This window comes from Physeter macrocephalus, chromosome 1, assembly GCF_002837175.3.
Source record: "Physeter macrocephalus isolate SW-GA chromosome 1, ASM283717v5, whole genome shotgun sequence".
Classification (NCBI taxonomy): Eukaryota; Metazoa; Chordata; class Mammalia; order Artiodactyla; family Physeteridae; genus Physeter; species Physeter macrocephalus.
The window spans coordinates 93,400,192-93,421,105 of NC_041214.2; the positions used below are offsets into that span (position 1 = coordinate 93,400,192).

The 20,914-nt window shown below is 32.8% G+C and overlaps 1 protein-coding gene across 1 annotated transcript in view; it reads right to left on the minus strand.

Annotated features, from left to right (window-relative positions):
- STXBP5L (syntaxin binding protein 5L) overlaps positions 1 to 20,914 on the minus strand; it is a 387,732-nt gene that overhangs the window by 248,573 nt on the left and 118,245 nt on the right. Inside the window, exons 6-7 of the mRNA XM_024120465.2 lie at positions 11,851 to 11,985; positions 5,588 to 5,651 (exon numbers count right to left, since the gene is read on the minus strand). Coding sequence (XP_023976233.1) covers positions 5,588 to 5,651; positions 11,851 to 11,985 — 199 coding nt within the window. The remainder of the gene's footprint in view (positions 1 to 5,587; positions 5,652 to 11,850; positions 11,986 to 20,914) is intronic.

A 20,914-nucleotide genomic window follows, 5' to 3' on the forward strand; every position in this document is an offset into this window, starting at 1 on the left:
TCCCACATGTCGCGGAGCGGCTGGGCCCGTGAGCCATGGCCACTGAGCCTGCGCTTCCGGAGCCTGCGCTTCGCAACAGGAGAGGCCACAACAGTGAGAGGCCCGCATACCGAAAAAAAAAAAAAATTAAAAAAAATAATAATAAAAATGTGGCTTGAAGAACTTTCCTTATCATCACTGCCTTCCACAGTATGTATACATCATCATTCATTTATTCAATTTTCTATTAATAGATCTTTAGGCTGTTTTCAGTATTTTGCCCTTTGGTCATATAAATAGGATAGATATCTGAAATGGATTTTCTATCTATCAACAGGTTTTAAATGTTGATAACAAATTGCCCATACTGGTATGTATACTCATGATTGCTGTATCTAGATGCCCATTTTTCAATGCCTTTTCCATTACCTGATATTATTATTATTATTATTATTTATTTATTTATTTTTTGTGGTATGCGGGCCTCCCCCTGCCGCGGCCTCTCCCGTTGCGGAGCACAGGCTCCGGACGCGCAGGCCCAGCGGCCATGGCTCACGGGCCCAGCCGCTCCGCAGCACGCGGGATCCTCCCAGACCGGGGCGTGAACCCGGTTCTCCTGCATCGGCAGGCGGACACGCAACTACCGCGCCACCAGGGAAGCCCCTACCTGATATTATTAATATTTTTAATATTTTGTCAGTCTAATGGGGGACAAGGGGCATACTGCATTTCCCTAGTGATTACTAATGAGGCTGGTTCCTCCTCACTGCCAAACCCTTATCTTCAGAGGTAAGAGGCAACCAAACCTTCAACTCTTAAAATCATCTTTTCTAGAAGACTTAGTTTCATATTTCTAATTATATTTATAATGCCATTTCTTGATTTATTAATTAGACATTATCTATTGATTTCCTATTATGAAAGATGAGGATTCAGCAAAAGATCTTTATATATTTTGCATATTCATTATTTGCCTGCTATATATCTAGAAAACACTGTCTCCCACTTTGTTGCCTGTCTCTTATCATGATTGTCATGTTATGGTATATTCCTTAGAGCTTTCCTAAGGAGGTCTCTACTCCACAGTAACAACCTGTTTCTTATTGTTTCTTCTAAAACTCTGAGTTGCTATTTGAACATTTGTGTATTTTCTCCATCTGGAATTTACTTCTGTGAATGGTATAAGGTAGAGGTCTTACATTTTTTTCTAAAATGGATACTAATTGGCCAAAGCCATTTATTCAATAGTTTATCATACCCTGAAACATCTCCTCAAAATATACAAAATTCTCCCAAACACCTGAACCATTTCTGGAATATCTGTTCAGATCTATTGGTCTTACATTCCCCTGTACCAATATCACAATGTTATTCATTCTGAAAAAATGTTTTGCCTATTCTTAAACATTTCATTTTTCTTATGAATTTTAAAATCAGCTTGTAAATTCTTTAAAAATATAAGTAAATTCTCTATACCCACTTTGATGAGAGTTCTTTTCATGAAAGGATGTTGAATTTTGCCAAATGCTTTTTTCTGCATCTATTGAGATGATCATGTGATTTTTATTTTTCCTTTTGTTAATGTTGTGTATCACATCAATTGATTTGCAAATGTTGAACCATCCTTGCATTCCTGGAATAAATCCCATTTGATCATAGCGTATGATCTTTTTTACACACTGTTGGATTCCGTTTCCTAATATTTTGTTGAGGATTTTTACATGTATATCCATCAGAGATATTGGCCTGTAATTTTCTTTTTTTTGTAATGTCTTTTATGGGTTTTGGTATCAGGGTAGTGCTAGACTAGTAGAATGATTTTTGGAGTGTTCTGTCCTCTTCAATTTTTTTGCAATAGTTTGGGAATGATAGGTATAAGTCTTCTTTATATGTTTGTCAGAATTTTCCTATGAAGCTGTCCAATCCTAGACTTTTTTGCTGCGAGGTTTCTTTTTTTTTAATTACAAATTCAACTTCACTTCTAGTGACTGTTCTGTTCAAATTATGTTTCTTCTTGATTTGGTCCTGGTAGGTTGTATGTTTCTAGAAATTTGTCCATTTCATCTAGGTTGTCCAATTTGTTGGCATATAACTGTTGTATTATTATCTTATTATTCTGTATGTAGTATTCTCTCATGATTTTTTTGTGTCTCTGTGGTATTGGTTGTTATTTCTCCTCTCTAATTTCTTATTTTGTTTATTTGGGTCATCTCTCTTTTCTTCTTGGTGAGCCTGGCTAAAGGATTATCAATTTTTTTTTTTTTTTTTTTTTTTTTGCGGTACGCGGGCCTCTCACTGTTGTGGCCTCTCCCGTTGCAGAGCACAGGCTCCGGACGCGCAGGCCCAGCGGCCATGGCTCACGGGCCCAGCCGCTCCGCGACATGTGGGATCCTCCCGGACCGGGGCACGAACCCGCGTCTCCTTCATCGGCAGGCGGACTCTCAACCACTGCGCCACCAGGGAAGCCCTAGAAAATCCTAGAGTCTCCACCCCAAAACTGTTAGAATAAACAAATTTAACAAAATTGTAGGATACAAGATTAATATATAGAAATCTATTGCTTTTCTATACACTAACAATGAACTACCAGACAGAGAAAGTAAAAACACAATCCTATTTAAAATCTAATCAAAAAGAATACCTAGAAATAAACAATCAAGGGGATAAAATATCTACACTCTGAAAAATTTAAAACATTGATAAAGGAAACTGAGAGCGATACAAAGAAACTGATATCCTGTGCTCTTGAATTGGAAAAATTAATTATGCTAAAATGTCTATACACCCAAAGCAATATACAGATTTAATGCAATCCCTATCAAAATACCCAAGGCATTTTTCACAGAACTAGAACAAATATCCTAAAATTCATATAGAATCACAAAAGATGCTAAATTGCCAAAGCAATCTTGAGAAAAAAGAACAAAGCTGGAGGTATCATGCTCCAAGACTTCAGATTGTACTACAATGCTACAGTAATGAAAAAGTATGGTACTGTCACAAAACAAGACACATACATCAATGAAAAAGAATAGAGATTCCAGAAGTAAACCCTTGTACCTATGGTCAATTAATCTATGGCAAAGAAGGTAAAAATATAAAATGGAGAAAAGACAGTCTCTTCAACAAGTGGTTCTGGGAAAACTGGACAGCTACATGTAGAACAATGAGATTGGAACATTTCCTCACACCATATACAAAAATAAACTCAAAATGGATTAAAGACCTAAATATAAGTCCCGAAACCATAAGACTCCTGGAAGAAAACATAGGCAGAACACTCTTGACATAAATTGTAGCAATATTTTTTGGATCTGCCTCCTAAGGCAAAAGAAACAAAGCAAAAATAAACAAATGGGGCCTAATTAAATTTAAAAGCTTTTGAACAGCTAAGGAAACCATTGACAAAATGAAAAGACAACCTACACTATGGGAGAAAATATCTGTAAATGATATGGCTGACAAAGAGGCTGATATTCAAAATATATAAACAGCTCATACAGCTCAATATTTAAAAACGAACACTGTGATTAAAAAATGGGTAGAAGACCTGAATAGACATTTTTCCAAGGAAGACTTACAGATGGCCAACAGGCACATGACATTGCTAATTATGCTCGACATTGCTAATTATCAGAGAAATGCAAATTAAAACCACAATGAGATATCACGTCATACCTGTGAGAATGGCTGTCATCAAAAAGTCCATAAATAGGGCTTCCCTGGTGGCACAGTGGTTAAGAATCTGCCTGCCAATTCAGGGGATGCAGGTTTGAGCCCTGGTCCAGGAAGATCCTACGTGCAGGGGAGCACCTAAGCCCGTGTGCCACAACTACTGAGCCTGTGCTCTAGAGCCCATGAGCCACAACTACTGAGCCCATGAGCCACAACTACTGAAGTCCATCGCCTAGAGCCTGTGCCCCGCAACAAAAGAAGTCACCACAATGAGAAGCCCATGCACCGCAACCAAGAGTAGCCCCTGCTCACCGTGACTAGAGAAAGCCCGCGTGCAGAAATGAAGACCCAAAGCAGCCAAAAATAAATAAATAATAAATTAAATAAATTTTTTTAAAAGCTATTTTTTAAAAAGTGCATAAATAACAAATGTTGGAGAGGATGTGGAAAAAATGGAACTCTTGTACATTGTTGGTGGGAATGTAAATTGGTGTAGCCACTATGGAAAACAGTAAGGAGGTTTCTCAAAAAACTAAAAATAGAATAACCATATGATCCAGCAATTCCACTCCTGGGTATATATCTTAAGAAAATGAAAACACTAATTCAAAAAAATACATGTACCCCAATCTTCATAGCAGCATTATTTACAATAGCTAAGATACGGAAGCAACCCAAGTGCCCATGAACAGATGAACAGATAAAAATGATGTGGTATATATACATATATGCACAATGAAATATTATTCAGCCATAAAAAGGAATGAAATCCTGCCATTTGCAGCAACATGGATGGACCTAGAGAATATTACGCTTAGTGAAATTATTCAAACACAAAAATATATATCACTTATATTTGGAATCTAAAAAAATAATACAAATGAGTGTATATAGCAAAACAGAAACAGATTCACAGATATAGAGAATAAACTAGTGATTACCAGATGGGAGCGGGAAGGGCGGAGGGGCAAGTTAGGGGTATGGGATTAAGAGATACAAACTGCTATGTATAAAATAGATAAGCAACAGGGATATATTGTATAGCACAGGGAATTAGAGCCATTATCTTTCAATAACTTTGAATGGAGCATAACCTGTAAACATACTTAATCACTATGTTGTACACCTGAAACTAATATAATAATGTAAATCAACTATACTTCAATTAAAAAAGTAAATTCTAATGACACCTGATTGGAATTACACTGTATTTATAAATCAGTTTGAAGAAATTCAATGTTCTTTCTCTTACCATCGGGGGACTTGTCTTTCAGGTTCAATATTTATTAGGCTAATTCAGTTTCTATCATTTAAAAATAAAGAACGAAACCTATACTAAATAATTTATTTAGGTGTTTTATATAGTACTTAGCAAAAATTATATACTTGAAGAGATAATATTTATAATGAAAGTGACACTAGAGATTTTCGTTATCAACTTTGTTTCTCATAATTAAAGGAAAATTATGAATAATCAAAATTAATAAGGATTATTTCTGTAATCTTAGAACATTTTCTATATTATTACCTATTTATAAAATTAAGATTAGCTAATTTATGATTATTTAATATTGGTCATTTATCATTACCATTACTGAATATCAGGGGCCAATGATTAATGATATTGACAATATTTTTAACTTCAGGCATTGAATATTTGAAAATTAAAGTTGTTCTATGTGTTACATGCCTTCCTCAAAATTCTAGAATTAAATATCAACTTTAGGTGAAACTAAAGACTCAATTTGGGACCATTATTAGTGTAAATAATATGTTCATTCATTTATTTGCTCATTCATTCATTCAACGTATTTTAATTTTAGATTACACTGAATGCACTGTGCTAGATATTAGGTATAAAATAATAGTAAGAAACACCTTTATTCAAGAATAAGGAAAATAAATTCAAGATTAGTGGTATTGTAATACTCACTTTCCCTTCATCTCTTGGGCTATCACTTAAATGTACAACTGGACCTGGATGAGTCTTTGTGGATCTGTTAAATCAATTCAAAAGAGTAATTAAAAAAAAAAAACATTAAAACACCTTACCATTAGAGACTGAAACAAAGAAATTAAGATTATACTGGAATACACTCCCAATATTCTGGAGTTTAGCTTACACTGATTTGAGTCTTTGGCTGTTTTTCTTTAAGACTACTCTTCGTTCTCCAACTAACTCTATTAAAGTAGGTCTATTTTTAAAAAATCAGGTTTAAGAACATAGATCCACATAACAATGGGATTCTTTACTATCTTATATGCTTATATGTTTGTTGCCAGATCTGGTTCTCTGAAAATTTGAGTATGAAGTTTTACTTATACAGCCACAAGGCTGATGCTGCAAACCTGTTTCAACCAAACTGCAAATTACATACCAAATTTAAAATTTCCTTTGACAAGAAATCTCTGATTTTGCTCCTAAAGGAAAGTACAGTGGCTCCTTTTATTTACAAATAGACTCTTTCTATTGATAGCCATCTTACAGAAAACTGAGCAACTAGGGAAACCTAGTTCACTGGTTATGTCTCATTTATCTGGTTAACTAGGGTAATCAATAATAGTGTAAGAGAATATTGTTAAAGGGATCTTTGCTCTGTTAATCTGACTTTAAATTTATTCTATTCTAATATCTGGCATGTTTCTTTTATATTTCCTACTTTAACTGATGTCACCGTTGAGTATGGATATGTCATGGTTAAATAAGACATGAATGGATATGACATAGATTTATTATTGCTCATTTTTCCAAATCCTTTCTTCAATGACCTAATTGTGCCAGATTAACCCTAGTATAAGTATATTGACATATTTATAATTTATTTCCTAAGCACACATGAAAATCATCAAATATTCTGTACAAAACAATAATGAAGATTTAAATTTTAGAAACTCTTTGGACTCAGACAAAAGTGACAAATTAAGTAACTCCAGGTTCCCTAGATACTGACTCCCCAGAGTAACTCAGAAGAATAAATACATATTTATTAGATATTTTGTTAGTGGCTTTATCCTAAATTTTCTCACTTAAAAATGGAGATGATAGCAGTGTACCTACTGAATAATTGTAAGGGTTAAAATATACATATAGCATCTAACATAATGCCAAAACATAGTACTCAATAAATAGTATGTCTTATGATTGTTGTAAATCATTGGAATAATTAGAAATTAGAGTTACTATTTGCATTCTAGGATATGTGCAGGAAGAAAAGGCTTCATAAAACGTTTACAGGGTTTTCTGCAGTTCTTTTATGTTTATATGCAATATATTATTCACATATAAATGCAGTGCTTTATTACAGTATAAATGCCTCTGATAAAAGACAATGTCCTTCAATTATCTTTTGGTAACTAATAGTATCCAACAAACCAAAAACCCTGTCTTTTGGGTTTGATTGGAACAACAAATACCCAAAGTGTACTCCATGATAAACTAGTGAATATATATAAGGTGTTTCACATAAAGACTGTCCCATATAAAAAAAAAATGTTTGGGAAACCTTGAATTAAAATTAAATATTTTTATTTAATAATATTAAATTAAAGTTGTTTTACAGAACTTCTTAAAGCCATAATATGCAAATCACCATTGCAAATCTTCAATATTTTCCAAAATTTTGGTCCATAGAATCCTTTTTCATTGATCCTCTATTGAGGGAATCACTGAAATACACTTTGAGAAACACTAGTTAGACCATATGAAAGACCCTTCCATTTAGCTTATGACTCTATAAAACACTCAAGCTCAGGAAAAAAATCTACAATTAATCTTCAGTTATTTGTAATAACTTTTTCAGACTATAGAAGAGACTTTTTTTTAATTGTAAAAAAAAAAAACCAACCCTGAAACTCAGAAGATAACACAAGTTAAGAGGAAAAATCTCTCATATTATTTCACTGCTTAGATATGACTGTTAACATTTTGATATTTTTTCTGACTTTTTCCCTAACATTAAATTTCCAAAAACTACCAAGCATTACTTGCAAAATTTACAGCCATTAGAAATTGACATTAAAAAGCAACTGTGTACTCTGGAGTCTATAAATCCCATAAAAATTACTTTAGATAGAATTATCAATGAAATTAAATTCATGGGATAGTCATCTAAACAATTTTTCTAATATCCCTATTTATTTCTCTTCCTCCCATTCACCAGAATGGCTTCTCGATAGTTTGTGGACTTTCTCTTCCTTTATCTTAAATACTGGTATTCCTTTGTATTCTGTCCTAGACTGCAATGTATTCCCATATTATACATGGTCACGAATTCAAGAGCCCACAGGAGCCAGGCAGGTATTGCAAATGAGTTCAACAGGCTGAATAAGAACTGTGCCAAACTGGATAGCACATTACCCACCTACAAAAGGAAAGTCGTTAGTTCCTGTTGATTACTGACTGCCATGCAAGAACATTGGACTGGTATTGTTTCATCAGGAATTTTTTTCATGAAAAGGTGGAAATCCAAATTTTTATCTCTACTCTACCAGTTCTTAAATATTGGAAACTAATAATTCAGCATATATTTAAATACTCTGATGGGCAAACAAAACATATCTGTGAGTCAGAATTGGTTCACTGTCTACAAGTTTGCTACCTCATTTACATACACTTTTCATGCACAATCTCAAATATTCTTACAGTTTCAATGACCATGTAAATTCTGATCTCTTTAGGTTCAGATCCATATATCCCACGTCCTACCATTCTCCCATACCAATTCCATTTGAATAACTTAAAAACACATACAACTCAACCTACCTAAAATTGAACTCATTATTTTACTCCCAACCTACTCAATCTCCTGCATTCCTTCACTAAATGGCACCCTTATCAACACAGTTACTCAGGCCAAACACTTCGGGTCACTCTTAATTCTTAATATATTATTCTTACATCTTCCCACAATATCCAAGTGTTGCCTCTTCTAACTATTTCTTTAATATGTCAGCTTATCTTCACTCCTAAATCCACCCTAATTTTTACCAAGAATACAGTCTTTTCTCTTTTCAATGATTTCTCCATACCTGCATTCAGAGTGGACTCCCTAAATGCAAATTTGGTCAAGTCAATTCTTTGCTTAAAACTCTTCAAAATCTAGCTCCTGACCTTAGATAAAGTCTAAATACTCAAACTGGCTTACAAGCCTGTCATACTATATATTTTTATTATTTTCTCAACTTTATCTCTTGCCATCCTTTCCCCCAGCCTTTCCAACCAACTAAACTACTTAAAATTTCTGTGCATGGAACAAAAACTCTCACATTCTATCCTTTAAAACTTCTGTTCCCTCTTCCTGGAAGCCCTCTCCTCCAATTCTCCACTCACCTAACTGAAATTCATCCTTCAGATCTCATGGATGTAACTTCTTTCACAGATACTTCTCTGAGACTTCATGTCTATATTAGGTATCCTTCTTATAGAATTTTCACTTTATATTTCCAATATATTGTAATTGCCTTTTTACTTAATCTCACCTTTATTACACTGGAATCCCGAGAGGAGAGAAACTATGTCTTCCCAGTTTATACTTGTTTCCAGGAGCTAGCATATCATAGTGCTCAATAAATATATTTGAAGACTGTATGCCTTACATCTATGATTTAGTTCTAAATTTCATGCTCAAATTTTTAATCACATGTAGAAAAAACTGCCTATTCTTTTTTTCTTTTAAAGCTAGGGCTGTCCTTCAGAAACAGCTATTTCTGTGCTATAACCTGGAATATATTTTCCCATATAAAATTTTTTAATGTCAGTTTTGTTCTATACTACTATTTTATAAGGTATTCTATAAACATTACCGTTTCTACAAACATCACAAAAATGGCTTCCAGTTTCCAAATAACCAATATACATATTATGGGAACACAAACTATTATAATTATGGGAACTGCCTACAATTACAATTAGGAGACGTCACTAAAAATACAAACAAGCTAAAAAAATAACAAACATTGAATGAAAAGTATTTCAAGTAAGAACTTAAAATAGAAATAATCTCATATAGCTCAAAGATAATTCTGCATTTCTCACACTTAAAACATGTACTGTTAAAATTTGTTTAAATTTCTAATTATAAAATGATTCTTCTTAATTAAATACGTATTTTATTATTGTCCCATACCCTTAACACATATTAATAAGTGGAATGCATTTTCTAATGTATCTCAAGAGGTAGAGAGCAATTAAAAGACTGACTGCTCAGGGAGACTGGAAGTTGGCATTTAAAATTATATCTATCAGAGTGGGACTATAATTTCATGGAAAAGACTTTTGGAAATCTGGTCTATATAAAGCAAGAAACAGTCAGGAGATAAGGTGGCTACTAATGATTTCTTGAGGATATTTCAAAGTCATTTTCAGAGGCACATACAACTATAAAACACCGGATTTATATAAATGGGAGATTCTATTCAGAATCACATGCATAAGAACATATTATGAAAAAATAAAATGCCTTATTTTATTTCTTTAATTTCTCCTAATTTTACCCTCCTTTATAATATACATTTTAAAATCTTCATTAGTTCTGAAATCATAAAGTATGGACTATGTAAATACATATAGGGTGTAAGTCATAGTTCAGGTAGTATTAATCTGAACTATGAAAAGGATTTGTTAAGTAAATGAATATAGAAACAACATTGCAAGTGTGGTGAAATATTTGATCTGTTTAGATAAAAAACTCTTCTTAATTACTTTATCAGCACTGAACTGACCACAAATGATACACCTATTACTAGTTGTACTAATATTAAATTTATATAAAATCTCTATATTTGATCTCTCAAGTTTACTTTATCAATATCCCAAAACAATATTATGAAAACAAATATTAAGTTCAGCCCTATTTAATGCTTTTATACAACTAAGATTATAGGGGGAAAAGCCTTTCCCAAATAGCTGAAAAAATAGATAACTTTTTGGGAGACACATAATTGTCTACCGGACAAATGTTTTTAAAAATATACACATAGAATATTAAAACATATATGAGCAAAATAGCTGATACCAATTATAATTATAAATGAAAGCTGTAAGTCAACAGCACTTGTATCTATTTATCATACTAATTTTCACTGTTATTAGTTATTTAGTAGCCACTCTGTGGAAAGCAGCAAAATAAGCCAAATATGAAGAAAAAAAGAGCAATGAACAAAGGATTCTGCCCTGGAGCAGTTCTTAATCTAATGAGGAAGAGTTATCATTAATTAAAAAAACTCATTAGGACATAATACGAGAGGAATATTGTAATAAGAATATAACTAGTAACAACCTTCCCTATCAAGTAATATACATGTACATTGAAACATTGGGAATAGGGAATAGTAGATTAATTTTAAAGACCACAGTCAAGTTTCATGAAAATAGGCTGTTTTAATCAGAGTTTTAGAGAAAAAGAATTATGTAATTTAGAATGTATATATACTTAAGAGAGAGAATGAGCCAACCTCAAGTCAAACGTACCTTATTAAGGACCTAATATGTACAGAGCACAAACATTAAAGAAAAATTGTTTTTCCAATTAACACATGACCAGGAGAATTGTCTCTGTATACGCTACAAAAGATGGCTTGGAATTCCATGAAGTTTCACATTTGAGGGATTTCACATTTCACATGTGTAGAAATGTAAATATCAGTGCCACATGAAAATGGTAATTGCCATCAGCCACATACCCAAAGAGCTGTATACATCACAACATGAAAGATACTGATGAACTGATTCTTCTTGGAACTCAGAACAATACGTTAATGAGGCAAGTGAAGAATAAACTACCAGCATTTAAAAATATGTGAACTGATCATGATTATTTTTACATAAAGCTAAATGTGGTCATAATCCACTTGCCACTCCCAATGGAAGTGGCTATACTAAGGTTGACTATAAAGAAATGAGACGATTTTCATATATAAGTTTTAGAATAAGCTTTAATATTTTATCATCAAATTTTGCATACATAATAACCCTTAATTATTTACAGTATTTGGAAAGTCTAAAATTAGCATATGTTAATACTACAGTATCTATTTTTAAAAGCCTTTAGAGTTTTAAATTATTTTAGATGAACTTTTCACTCAAATTAATCATAAATTAGCTATTGATGTTTCAAATAACTCTGCAATTTGATATATATACTGCATAACCATAAGATATATTTAATCCAAATAAAGTGGTATTCAATTCAAACTTACAGTTCAATTGCCTTGTTCCACATGATAACATATCCAGAAAGAATGAAAGATTCAATATTTACAATATGTGTATTTCCTCTTTCTGTTCCAACATAGAGCCATTTACTCTGGAAAGGTAGATGACAGTAAGTAATTCTGAAAGAAAGAAAATTACAATTAAAATATCTAAATATTATATCTGGTCAGCATTATATTTTCCTTATGCTTATTATATAGTGATACCTATATAAACAATAAATTTTACCATATACTCAGTAGCATTTAGTTACTAGAGTTTATAGGATAAATAACAATAGTATGTCATTAAAAATAATAATGATAAAACAACCACTATTAAATAAGTGTCTAACATGGGCATTGATATATATTATTTATAACTGAAAACAGCACTTCAAGACATATATATATTTCTGTTTCACAAGAATATTTGCTTTTACTTGCCTAGGACTGACAGCTAATAAGTGGCAAAACTGGGATTCAAATCCATTCCTGTTTGGTTGAAAAACTGCCATATTTCTACAACGCTACACTGTTTGTTTTTCACTTGATATAAAAATTAGGTATATATGAAACATAAATTTCAGAGGTCAGAGAGTCTGTAGCTTTGTCTACATGAGGCGATGAATTATTTCCTTTTATTCTGATGTTTGGCATCTAAGTAGTATAAAGAAAACTTATAAGGTCAGAGATCCATTATACTATTCCCTTATTCTTTTGTTCTGCCTTCATCTTCACAATGGGCTTTCTGACCAATTCTGGGAAACTGTTCTATAGCCAAAGCAACCATGACTCCTATATATGAAATTTGGGAATTTATCAGAGTCTTGTATCCACAGCATCATCACTTTTTCTAGTTGAGCCTACTTAGGCTCCTTAACCACGCTTAAAAAGACATAGGGGGGCTTCCCTGGTGGCGCAGTGGTTGCGCGTCCGCCTGCCGATGCAGGGGAACCGGGTTCGCGGCCCGGTCTGGGAGGATCCCACATGCCGCGGAGCGGCTGGGCCCGTGAGCCATGGCCGCTGGGCCTGCGCGTCTGGAGCCTGTGCTCCGCAACGGGAGAGGCCACAACAGAGGGAGGCCCGCATACCACACACACAAAAAAAAGACATGGGGGGATAAGTTCACAGTTATTCCTTATCAGAACTTGTTATTAAATCATAATATTTCCTAGAATTTATTTAGAAAAGGAGCTGGTAAGTTGTTAGAAGAGCAAAACAGAATTCTGACGCCAAGCATACACACAACTATGGAAAAAATGAAAGGCAAGTGAATGGTAAATTCCAAAAAGGATTCCATCTTGTACCTCCTTTATATAAGAGTGAACATGCAGTATGTCAAATTTATATTTTCAATCTGGTTCATTGACTTTCTCTACACCAAACTTTATCTATTCAAAAGTATTCTGTTGAAGGCACCTTGTACACTACAATCCAAAAAACGAGAAGCCTTGTTATTACATACACATTTACAGAGTCATCTGACAATCTAATTAAAGTATAACATATATGACACTGGACAATTTTGATTAAAACCTAAAGTCTAGAATTGCTGTTGCCAAGAGATACTCAATAATGTTCCACAGAAAATAACTTGATAGTCATGTTTCTAGGCAATGATCAATCAATTGTCAATTCAATCCATGTAGAAAGAGGAAGCTCATTTATAAAAGGATCTATGATGACCCTTTCTGAATACTGGGAGAGTAGAAAAAACACCAATCCCATTAAAGTAGACACAAGTACAGGCATTCAGGTAGAAAAGGAGCAAACTTAAATATTACATGGTCATTTATAAGGTTAAGAAGAAAAGTCTAAGAACTGCCAGGTTTCAGTAATGAGATCTGAAGCAAGCAGCAAAATCCCAATATAGACAGACTTTACAGTATGTACAAGAACAATGGAATACATGAAGAAGATCCAAACAGAAATATAAATATTCCTTGAACCAACACTACTGTATTCCTCATTCTTATTGATAAGAAACTAGACCCTTTATGACAAAAGGTTTCATCTTATGTCCAAAGTCCAACTGATGGGTCGTGGTTAAACAAGTAAGAGATTCCCAGAATTAATCTGAACCCAGTTTGAAAAGTAAAACAATAAAAACACTAATTTGAAAAGATATATGCACCCCTATGTTCATTGCAGCATTACTGACAATTGCCAAGATACAGGAACAATGTAAGTGCCCATCAGTAGATGAATGGATAAAGAACATGTGGTATATACATGTACAATGGAATATTACTCAGCTATAAAATGGATGAAATCTCGCCATTTGTGACAACATGGATGGACTTTTGCTAAGTGAAATAAGTCAGACAGAAACACAACTATTATATGACTTCACTTATATGTGGTATCTAAAAACAAAAACAAATGAACATAACAAAACAGAAATAGAGTTATAGATACAGAGAACAAACAGGTGGTTGCCAGAGGGGAGGGAGATGGGAGGATGAGTGAAATAGTTGAAGAAAATTAAGAGGTACCAACTTCTAGTTAGAAAACAAATGAGTCATGGGGATGAAATGTATAGCATGGGAAATATAGTCAACAATGTAATATCTCTGTATGGTGACAGATTATACCTAAACTTATCGTGGTGATCATTATATATAGAAATATCAAATCACTATGTTGTGCACCTGGAACTAACATTGGTTTGTAGGTCAATTATACTTTTTCTTTTATTTAGTATCTATACAAAATTATGGATGTTCACTTCTTATTGTCATAATCACTTCATGATGTATGTAAGTCAAGTCATTATGCTGTATACCTTAAAGTTATAGAGTGCCGTATGTCCATTTTATCTCAATAAAACTGCAAGGAAAAAAAAGAAACTGAAACCTAGGGACAACCACTCGCAAAAAGCCAGCTATGCTTTCCTAAATAAAGCAACTACTTAAGCTATAGCCAATCCAATAGTCCTTTGCTTTGCTTTCATGTCTTATCTATAAAAGTCTTGCCCCTAGCTATCTGTGGAGCACTCTTAACCACTTCTGTTGGCCCTGCCCAATTCAAATTGATTTTTGCTCAAATTAACTCTTACAATTAAAAAAAAAAAAAGTAAAGTGATTTACTTAAGATGATTGATATAGGTGAAAGAGAGGGCATGATTAAACTTGTACTGTGTTTGATAACCATAATAAGTGACTAATCAATATCCTTATAGAACTTTATTTATTGTACTTAATAGCTACACTTTCATTTATAATGTATTTCTACCACCACCACCTGCAAGATGAAGGATTTTCTATTATATGTGGGCCTTGGAAAAATAATATTGTTCCTATATCCATATTCACTCATTCTTTCGTAGTAAATCATCTAAGACATTGTCAGTTTTCCTTCCATTCATCCATTTATTCAAGCTTCACTGAATAATTCTTTATAAAAAGTACTGTCCTTGATTACAACATACCTAATCTTTTTCCTTAAAAAAATATAACATCTAACAGGAGAGATAAGACAAGTTGACAAGTAAGAAAAATAAAAGTAAAATGTGTTAATTGCTATAAAGGGTTCAAAGGAGGGAGGGATTAATTCAAGTAAGGGAAATCAAGGAAAGCTAAGGTAGAAAACAGTACAGTATTTGAATTGGGCCAAAGGACTCTGTAATTTGATATACTTGTTACATAAGCATATTAAATAAACAAAATACATGTTTCTCAAGCTTGAATAATATACAGATATTTAAAGAAATTTTTGCTGATCCTCACTTTGACTTACTTTTATAACTTCTTTAACATATATAAAAATAAGAAATTCATCATACTTATGATTCATATATACATAAAACAAAAAAACAAATTAAATACAAATAAAACTAAAACTAGAATTCAAATGACAATTAATTTACATGACATATGAATTTTTTTTTACAAAAATAAAACAATCTCACAATATAGATATGATTCTGACTCCACAGGTTCTTTTATGTCTATACTTACTCTGTGTCTCTCTTTCACCACTTGCCTCTACTTGAATACCTTTGAATTCTGTTTCATAGTATACCATCACATAATTTTATAATCATTAGGCATGAATACATAATACATGTGCATAGTCCACTTCAATTTTTTATTAACCCATAACAATTAAAATACTACTACTTGGTACCAACACAACCATAAATGCAAATATAACTTCACATATTGAAATTGTATGGCAGTATTTTTGCATAGGAGGGTTTATTCAAATCATTCAGAATATTTCCATTAGTCTGATTATAAATTACTGTGGATAATTCACAACCCCAAGACTATGCCCATAAATCCTATTTTGAGAAACACTGTCAATACACAAGCCAAAAATATACTGTAAAAAGGAAAATGCCTTAAAATTACAAAAATTATGCTATATAAAATTCAGTGGAAGATTTCAGTTTTGAAACTTTCCCCCCCACTAAGTTCTAACATAGTTCAATTTTAATCTTATTTTTTGTCTGGATTCCAGGTGAAACTTCTAGTACCGGGCATGATGACTCTGGCTCCAGTCCCTTCTATAATATTTATAATCATTCTTTACAACCTGGTTATACTCAGAATCAGGTGTATGATTCTGCATATTAAAAATACAAACCAGAGATGACGATTCAGTAGTTCTGGAGTAATACCTAGGAATACTGTTTTAAAACTCTTTCTGGGTGGTTTTGATACACAACCACAGTTAAGAACTACTAAATTATAACAACAACCTTAAATTTTTGGCATAGATAAATATTTCATGAAAATGCATATCCCAGGGCTTCCCTGGTGGCGCAGTGGTTGAGAGTCCGCCTGCTGATGCAGGGGACACGGGTTCGTGCCCTGGTCCGAGAAGATCCCACATGCCGCGGAGCGGCTAGGCCCGTGAGCCATGGCCGCTGAGCCTGTGCGTCCGGAGCCTGTGCTCCTCAACGGGAGAGGCCACAACAGTGAGAGGCCCGCATACCGCAAAGAAAAAAAAAAAAAAAAAAAAAAAAAATTAAATAAATAAGTAAATAAATAAAATAAAATGCATATCCCAGATTCTAGTCACACAAACTGTGACTCCTTGGACTTGGGATGGAACATATGACTGATATTTCAACAAATATTTTGCTATTCAAAATGAAGTCCATAGACCAGCAGCATGGATGTTACCTGGAAGCTTAGTAGAAATTCAGAATCTCAGGCCCAATCCCAGAATTAGAAATTGAATTTTATGAAGAACCCCCAGGTGAGTCACACACACAAGAAAGTTTAGGAAGCACTTCTCTAGGTAATTCTGATACAGATAATTCATGAACTACATTTTAAGAAATGTAGTTCTGTGGCTGAATGACTGCTGCTTACTTACTTTTCAAGTTTTAGGACAAGAACCTAAATTACTAAGTTAGTAGTAGGGATAAAGCTATGTAGTACCCCCCCAAACAGCTAATGATGGTTATAATAATGATGATAAGGTGAAGCACAACAACAGCTAGGGAAAGGGACAGATAGCTACCCTAAGATTCCCTCAGCATCCTAAGTCAAAGGCTGATATTTAGGAGTTTTAGTGGAAAAACTCAAATCATAAAAAAAGCAAAAATAAGGAATTAAATTTTGTTGATGAAAAAGAATCTGATAATTTTAGACAACCTATACCTAGCTGAATTATAATACAAGAGATAAAATTAAATAGGTAGTGAAATTTTAGTTAAATTTCATTCATTGTCTTAATGGGCTTTAATTAACCAAACAGTAAAAAATTCACTGAATTTTATTGCCCATAATTAGTTGAAAAACTAACAAATGTAAGTCAAATTTTAAAAATAAGTCAAACCTGCATTTGCATAGGGAATAACGTAATGATTTTTGGCAAATGCAATTCTGAGAAGCTTATTTTCATTCTCCTACAGTGAAAGAAATAACATTTTCTATCATCATTTAAATTCAAAGAATATTTCAATTTCTGAATGGGAGAACTGAATTAGTGGAGGCCACGTGGGGAGCAGGAATGAGTCACAGGTCTTCTGGTCAGGCTGATAAAAGTAGAAGTATGATGGGGAGCCATAACCCCACCCCAGTAAGATGCCTCTCCCAACCTCAGGTGTTAGTTGAAGACCAAATAGGGAACCTGAACTTCTATTCCCACTAGTTAGCAACAAGAGGTCATCTGCCCTTCTGTTGCCAGAGCAATGTCAAAACAACCCACCCAAAACAGAAGGTTTAAATAAGACCTAGGGTGTCATAACATTATACTGAAAGTGTTCAGTTTGTATTAAAAAATCACTCATACCAAGAAATAGAAAAATCACAATTTGAATGAATAAAATAGATACCAATATCAAGATGATACAGATGTTAGAATTCACTGAAAAATATTTAAAAGAAGCTATCATAAAATGGAACAAGCAATTATGAATAAAACGAAAAAAAAAAAAAAAACCAGAAAGTCTCCACAAAGAAACAGGAGATAAAAAGAAGAATCAAATGCAAATTTTACTACTGAAAAGTACAATAAAGAAAATTTTAAAACCTACGGATAAACTGAATAGCATAATGGAGGAAACAGAAGAGTCAGAGAACTCAAATGTAAAGCAATATAAATTATCCAATCTGTAAAACAGACAGAAAATAGATGTAAAAAAAAAAATCAGAGACTCAGAAACCTGTGGGATAAAAACAAAACGTCTGATAACAATCATGTTATCAGGGTCCCAGAAGGAAAAGGATGGGACTGAAAAAGGAGTCAAAAAAAAATGTCTAAAAACTTCCCCAAATTGGTAAAAGACAAAACAAAGGATTCAAGAAGCTGAAAAAACCCAAAAGGATAAACCCAAAGAAATAAAACCATACAGATCACAACCAAATATCTGAAAACTAAAAATGAAAAGAAAAAAAATCTTGAAGGTGGCAAGAGAGCAACAACACTTTAACTACAGGGGAAAAATTCCTATGATAGCAGATTTCTCATCAGAAAACAGGGGGCCAAAAGGAAGTAGAACATTACTCAAGGGCTTAAAGAAAAGAACTGTCAACCCAGAATTCTATACGTGCCAAATATATTTCTGCTTTTATTAGATGAAGGAAAACTAAGAATTTGTCACTAAAAGATCAACTCTACGAGAATGGTTAAAGGGAGTTTACTAAACTAAAAGGAATAATTCTTTTTAAAAAAAGGAATATTTGAATATCAAGTGTGAATAAAAAACAACAAAAAGTAAAACTATGGGTAAATACAATATATTTTCCTTCTCATAATTTCCTAAATTATGTTTGACAGTTGAAGGAAAAATTATAACACAGTCTGATTTGGTTCTAAATATAAAGAGAGGAAAATTTATTATAAATGAGGGAAATAAAAAAGAAAAGGTCTTTATACTTCATTCAAACTGGGAAAATGCAATAGCAAAAGACTGTGGTAAATTGTTTATATATAATGAAATGTCTACAGCAACCTCTAAAGAAGTGAAGTGATACAAAAAGACATTAAAAAATAAAGATAAATCAAAATGAAATTCTAAAAAAATGTTCAATTAAAAACAGGATGGCAAGAAAAACAATACCAAGTAGGTGAAAAACAGAGAGATCAAGCAGACAACAAAAAATAAAATGAGATCTTAAGTCCTGAGAAATCAATAATTACAGAAAATATAAACACGAATTAAAATACACAGATTGACAGAGTGAATTTTAAAAACATAACCAAACTATACACTGTCTACAAGAAACTTACTTCAATTATATTGACATGGAAAAGCTGAAAGGAACAAGAAGGACAAGATATATCATGCAAACATTAATCAAAAGAAAGCAGAAGAGGTTATATTAATATCAGATAAAAAAGAGTTCAGATAAAAAAGAGTTCAGATAACCAGAGACAGAGAAGGACATTATGTAAAGATAAAAGGTCAGTCCACCAAGAAGACAGAGCAATCCCAAATGTGCATGCACCAAACAACAGGCTGCAAAATACATGAAGCAAAAACTGATAAAACTGAAAAGAAAAAAAGAGACTCCATGATGCTAGTAGATTTCAACACCTGTCTCTAGCAAATCAGTAAGGATACAGAAGAACTCAACACAACCATCAGCCAACAGAAACTAATCAACATTTATAGAATAAACTGCTAAACAACAACAAAATAGACATTCTTTCCTAGCAGCCATAAAACATATACTAAGATAGATGACATCCTGGGCTAAAAAACAAACCTCAGTAAATTTAAAATAATTCATATCATATACAATGTGTTCTCTAAACACAATGGAATCAAACTAGAAATCAATAAAAGAAAGATAATAGGAAAAAAATCTCCAAATACTTAGAATTAAGCAACACATTTTCTAATCCATGGGCCTAAGAAGGCATCACAAGGGAATTCAAAAAATACACTGAACTGAATGACACTGGAAATACAATAAATCAAAATATGTGGGAGCTTAGACATTGATTTGAAACTTTTCTTAAAGCAATGCCAAAAGGGAATTTATAATACTAAATACTTACATTAGAAAATAGGAAAAGTTTCAAATTAATGTCTAAGTTCCCACCCTCAAGAACCTAGAAAAATAAGAGCAAAATAAATCCAAACCAAGTAGACAAAAAAAAAATAATAATAAAGAGCAGATATTAATGAAATTGAAAACAGTAAAGCAATGGAAATAATCAATCAAACAAAAAGCAGTTTCCTTCAAAAGCTCAATAAAACTGAAAAATCTCCAGCAAAACTGACAAGAAAAAAAAGACAGGAAAGACAATTTAGCAATATTAGGAATTAAAAAGGAATATCACTACAGATCATGCAAACTTAAATATGACAGTAACAATTTTACACAAGTATTTCTGACAACTTATGAAATGAACTAATTCCTCAAAAAGCACAAATTAGAGCAATTCCCCAAATTTGAAGTAAATTGAATAGTTCTATAACTACTAAGAAAATTTAATTAGTAATTTAAAAATTTCCAGAAATCTTCAGGCCCATATCGTTTCACAAGAGAATTCTATCAAATATTTAAAGAAAAATTATCACCAATTCTAACAATCTCTTCCAGAAAATACAAGAGGGAAAACTTCCCAATTCATTCTATAAAGATAGGATTACCTGAGA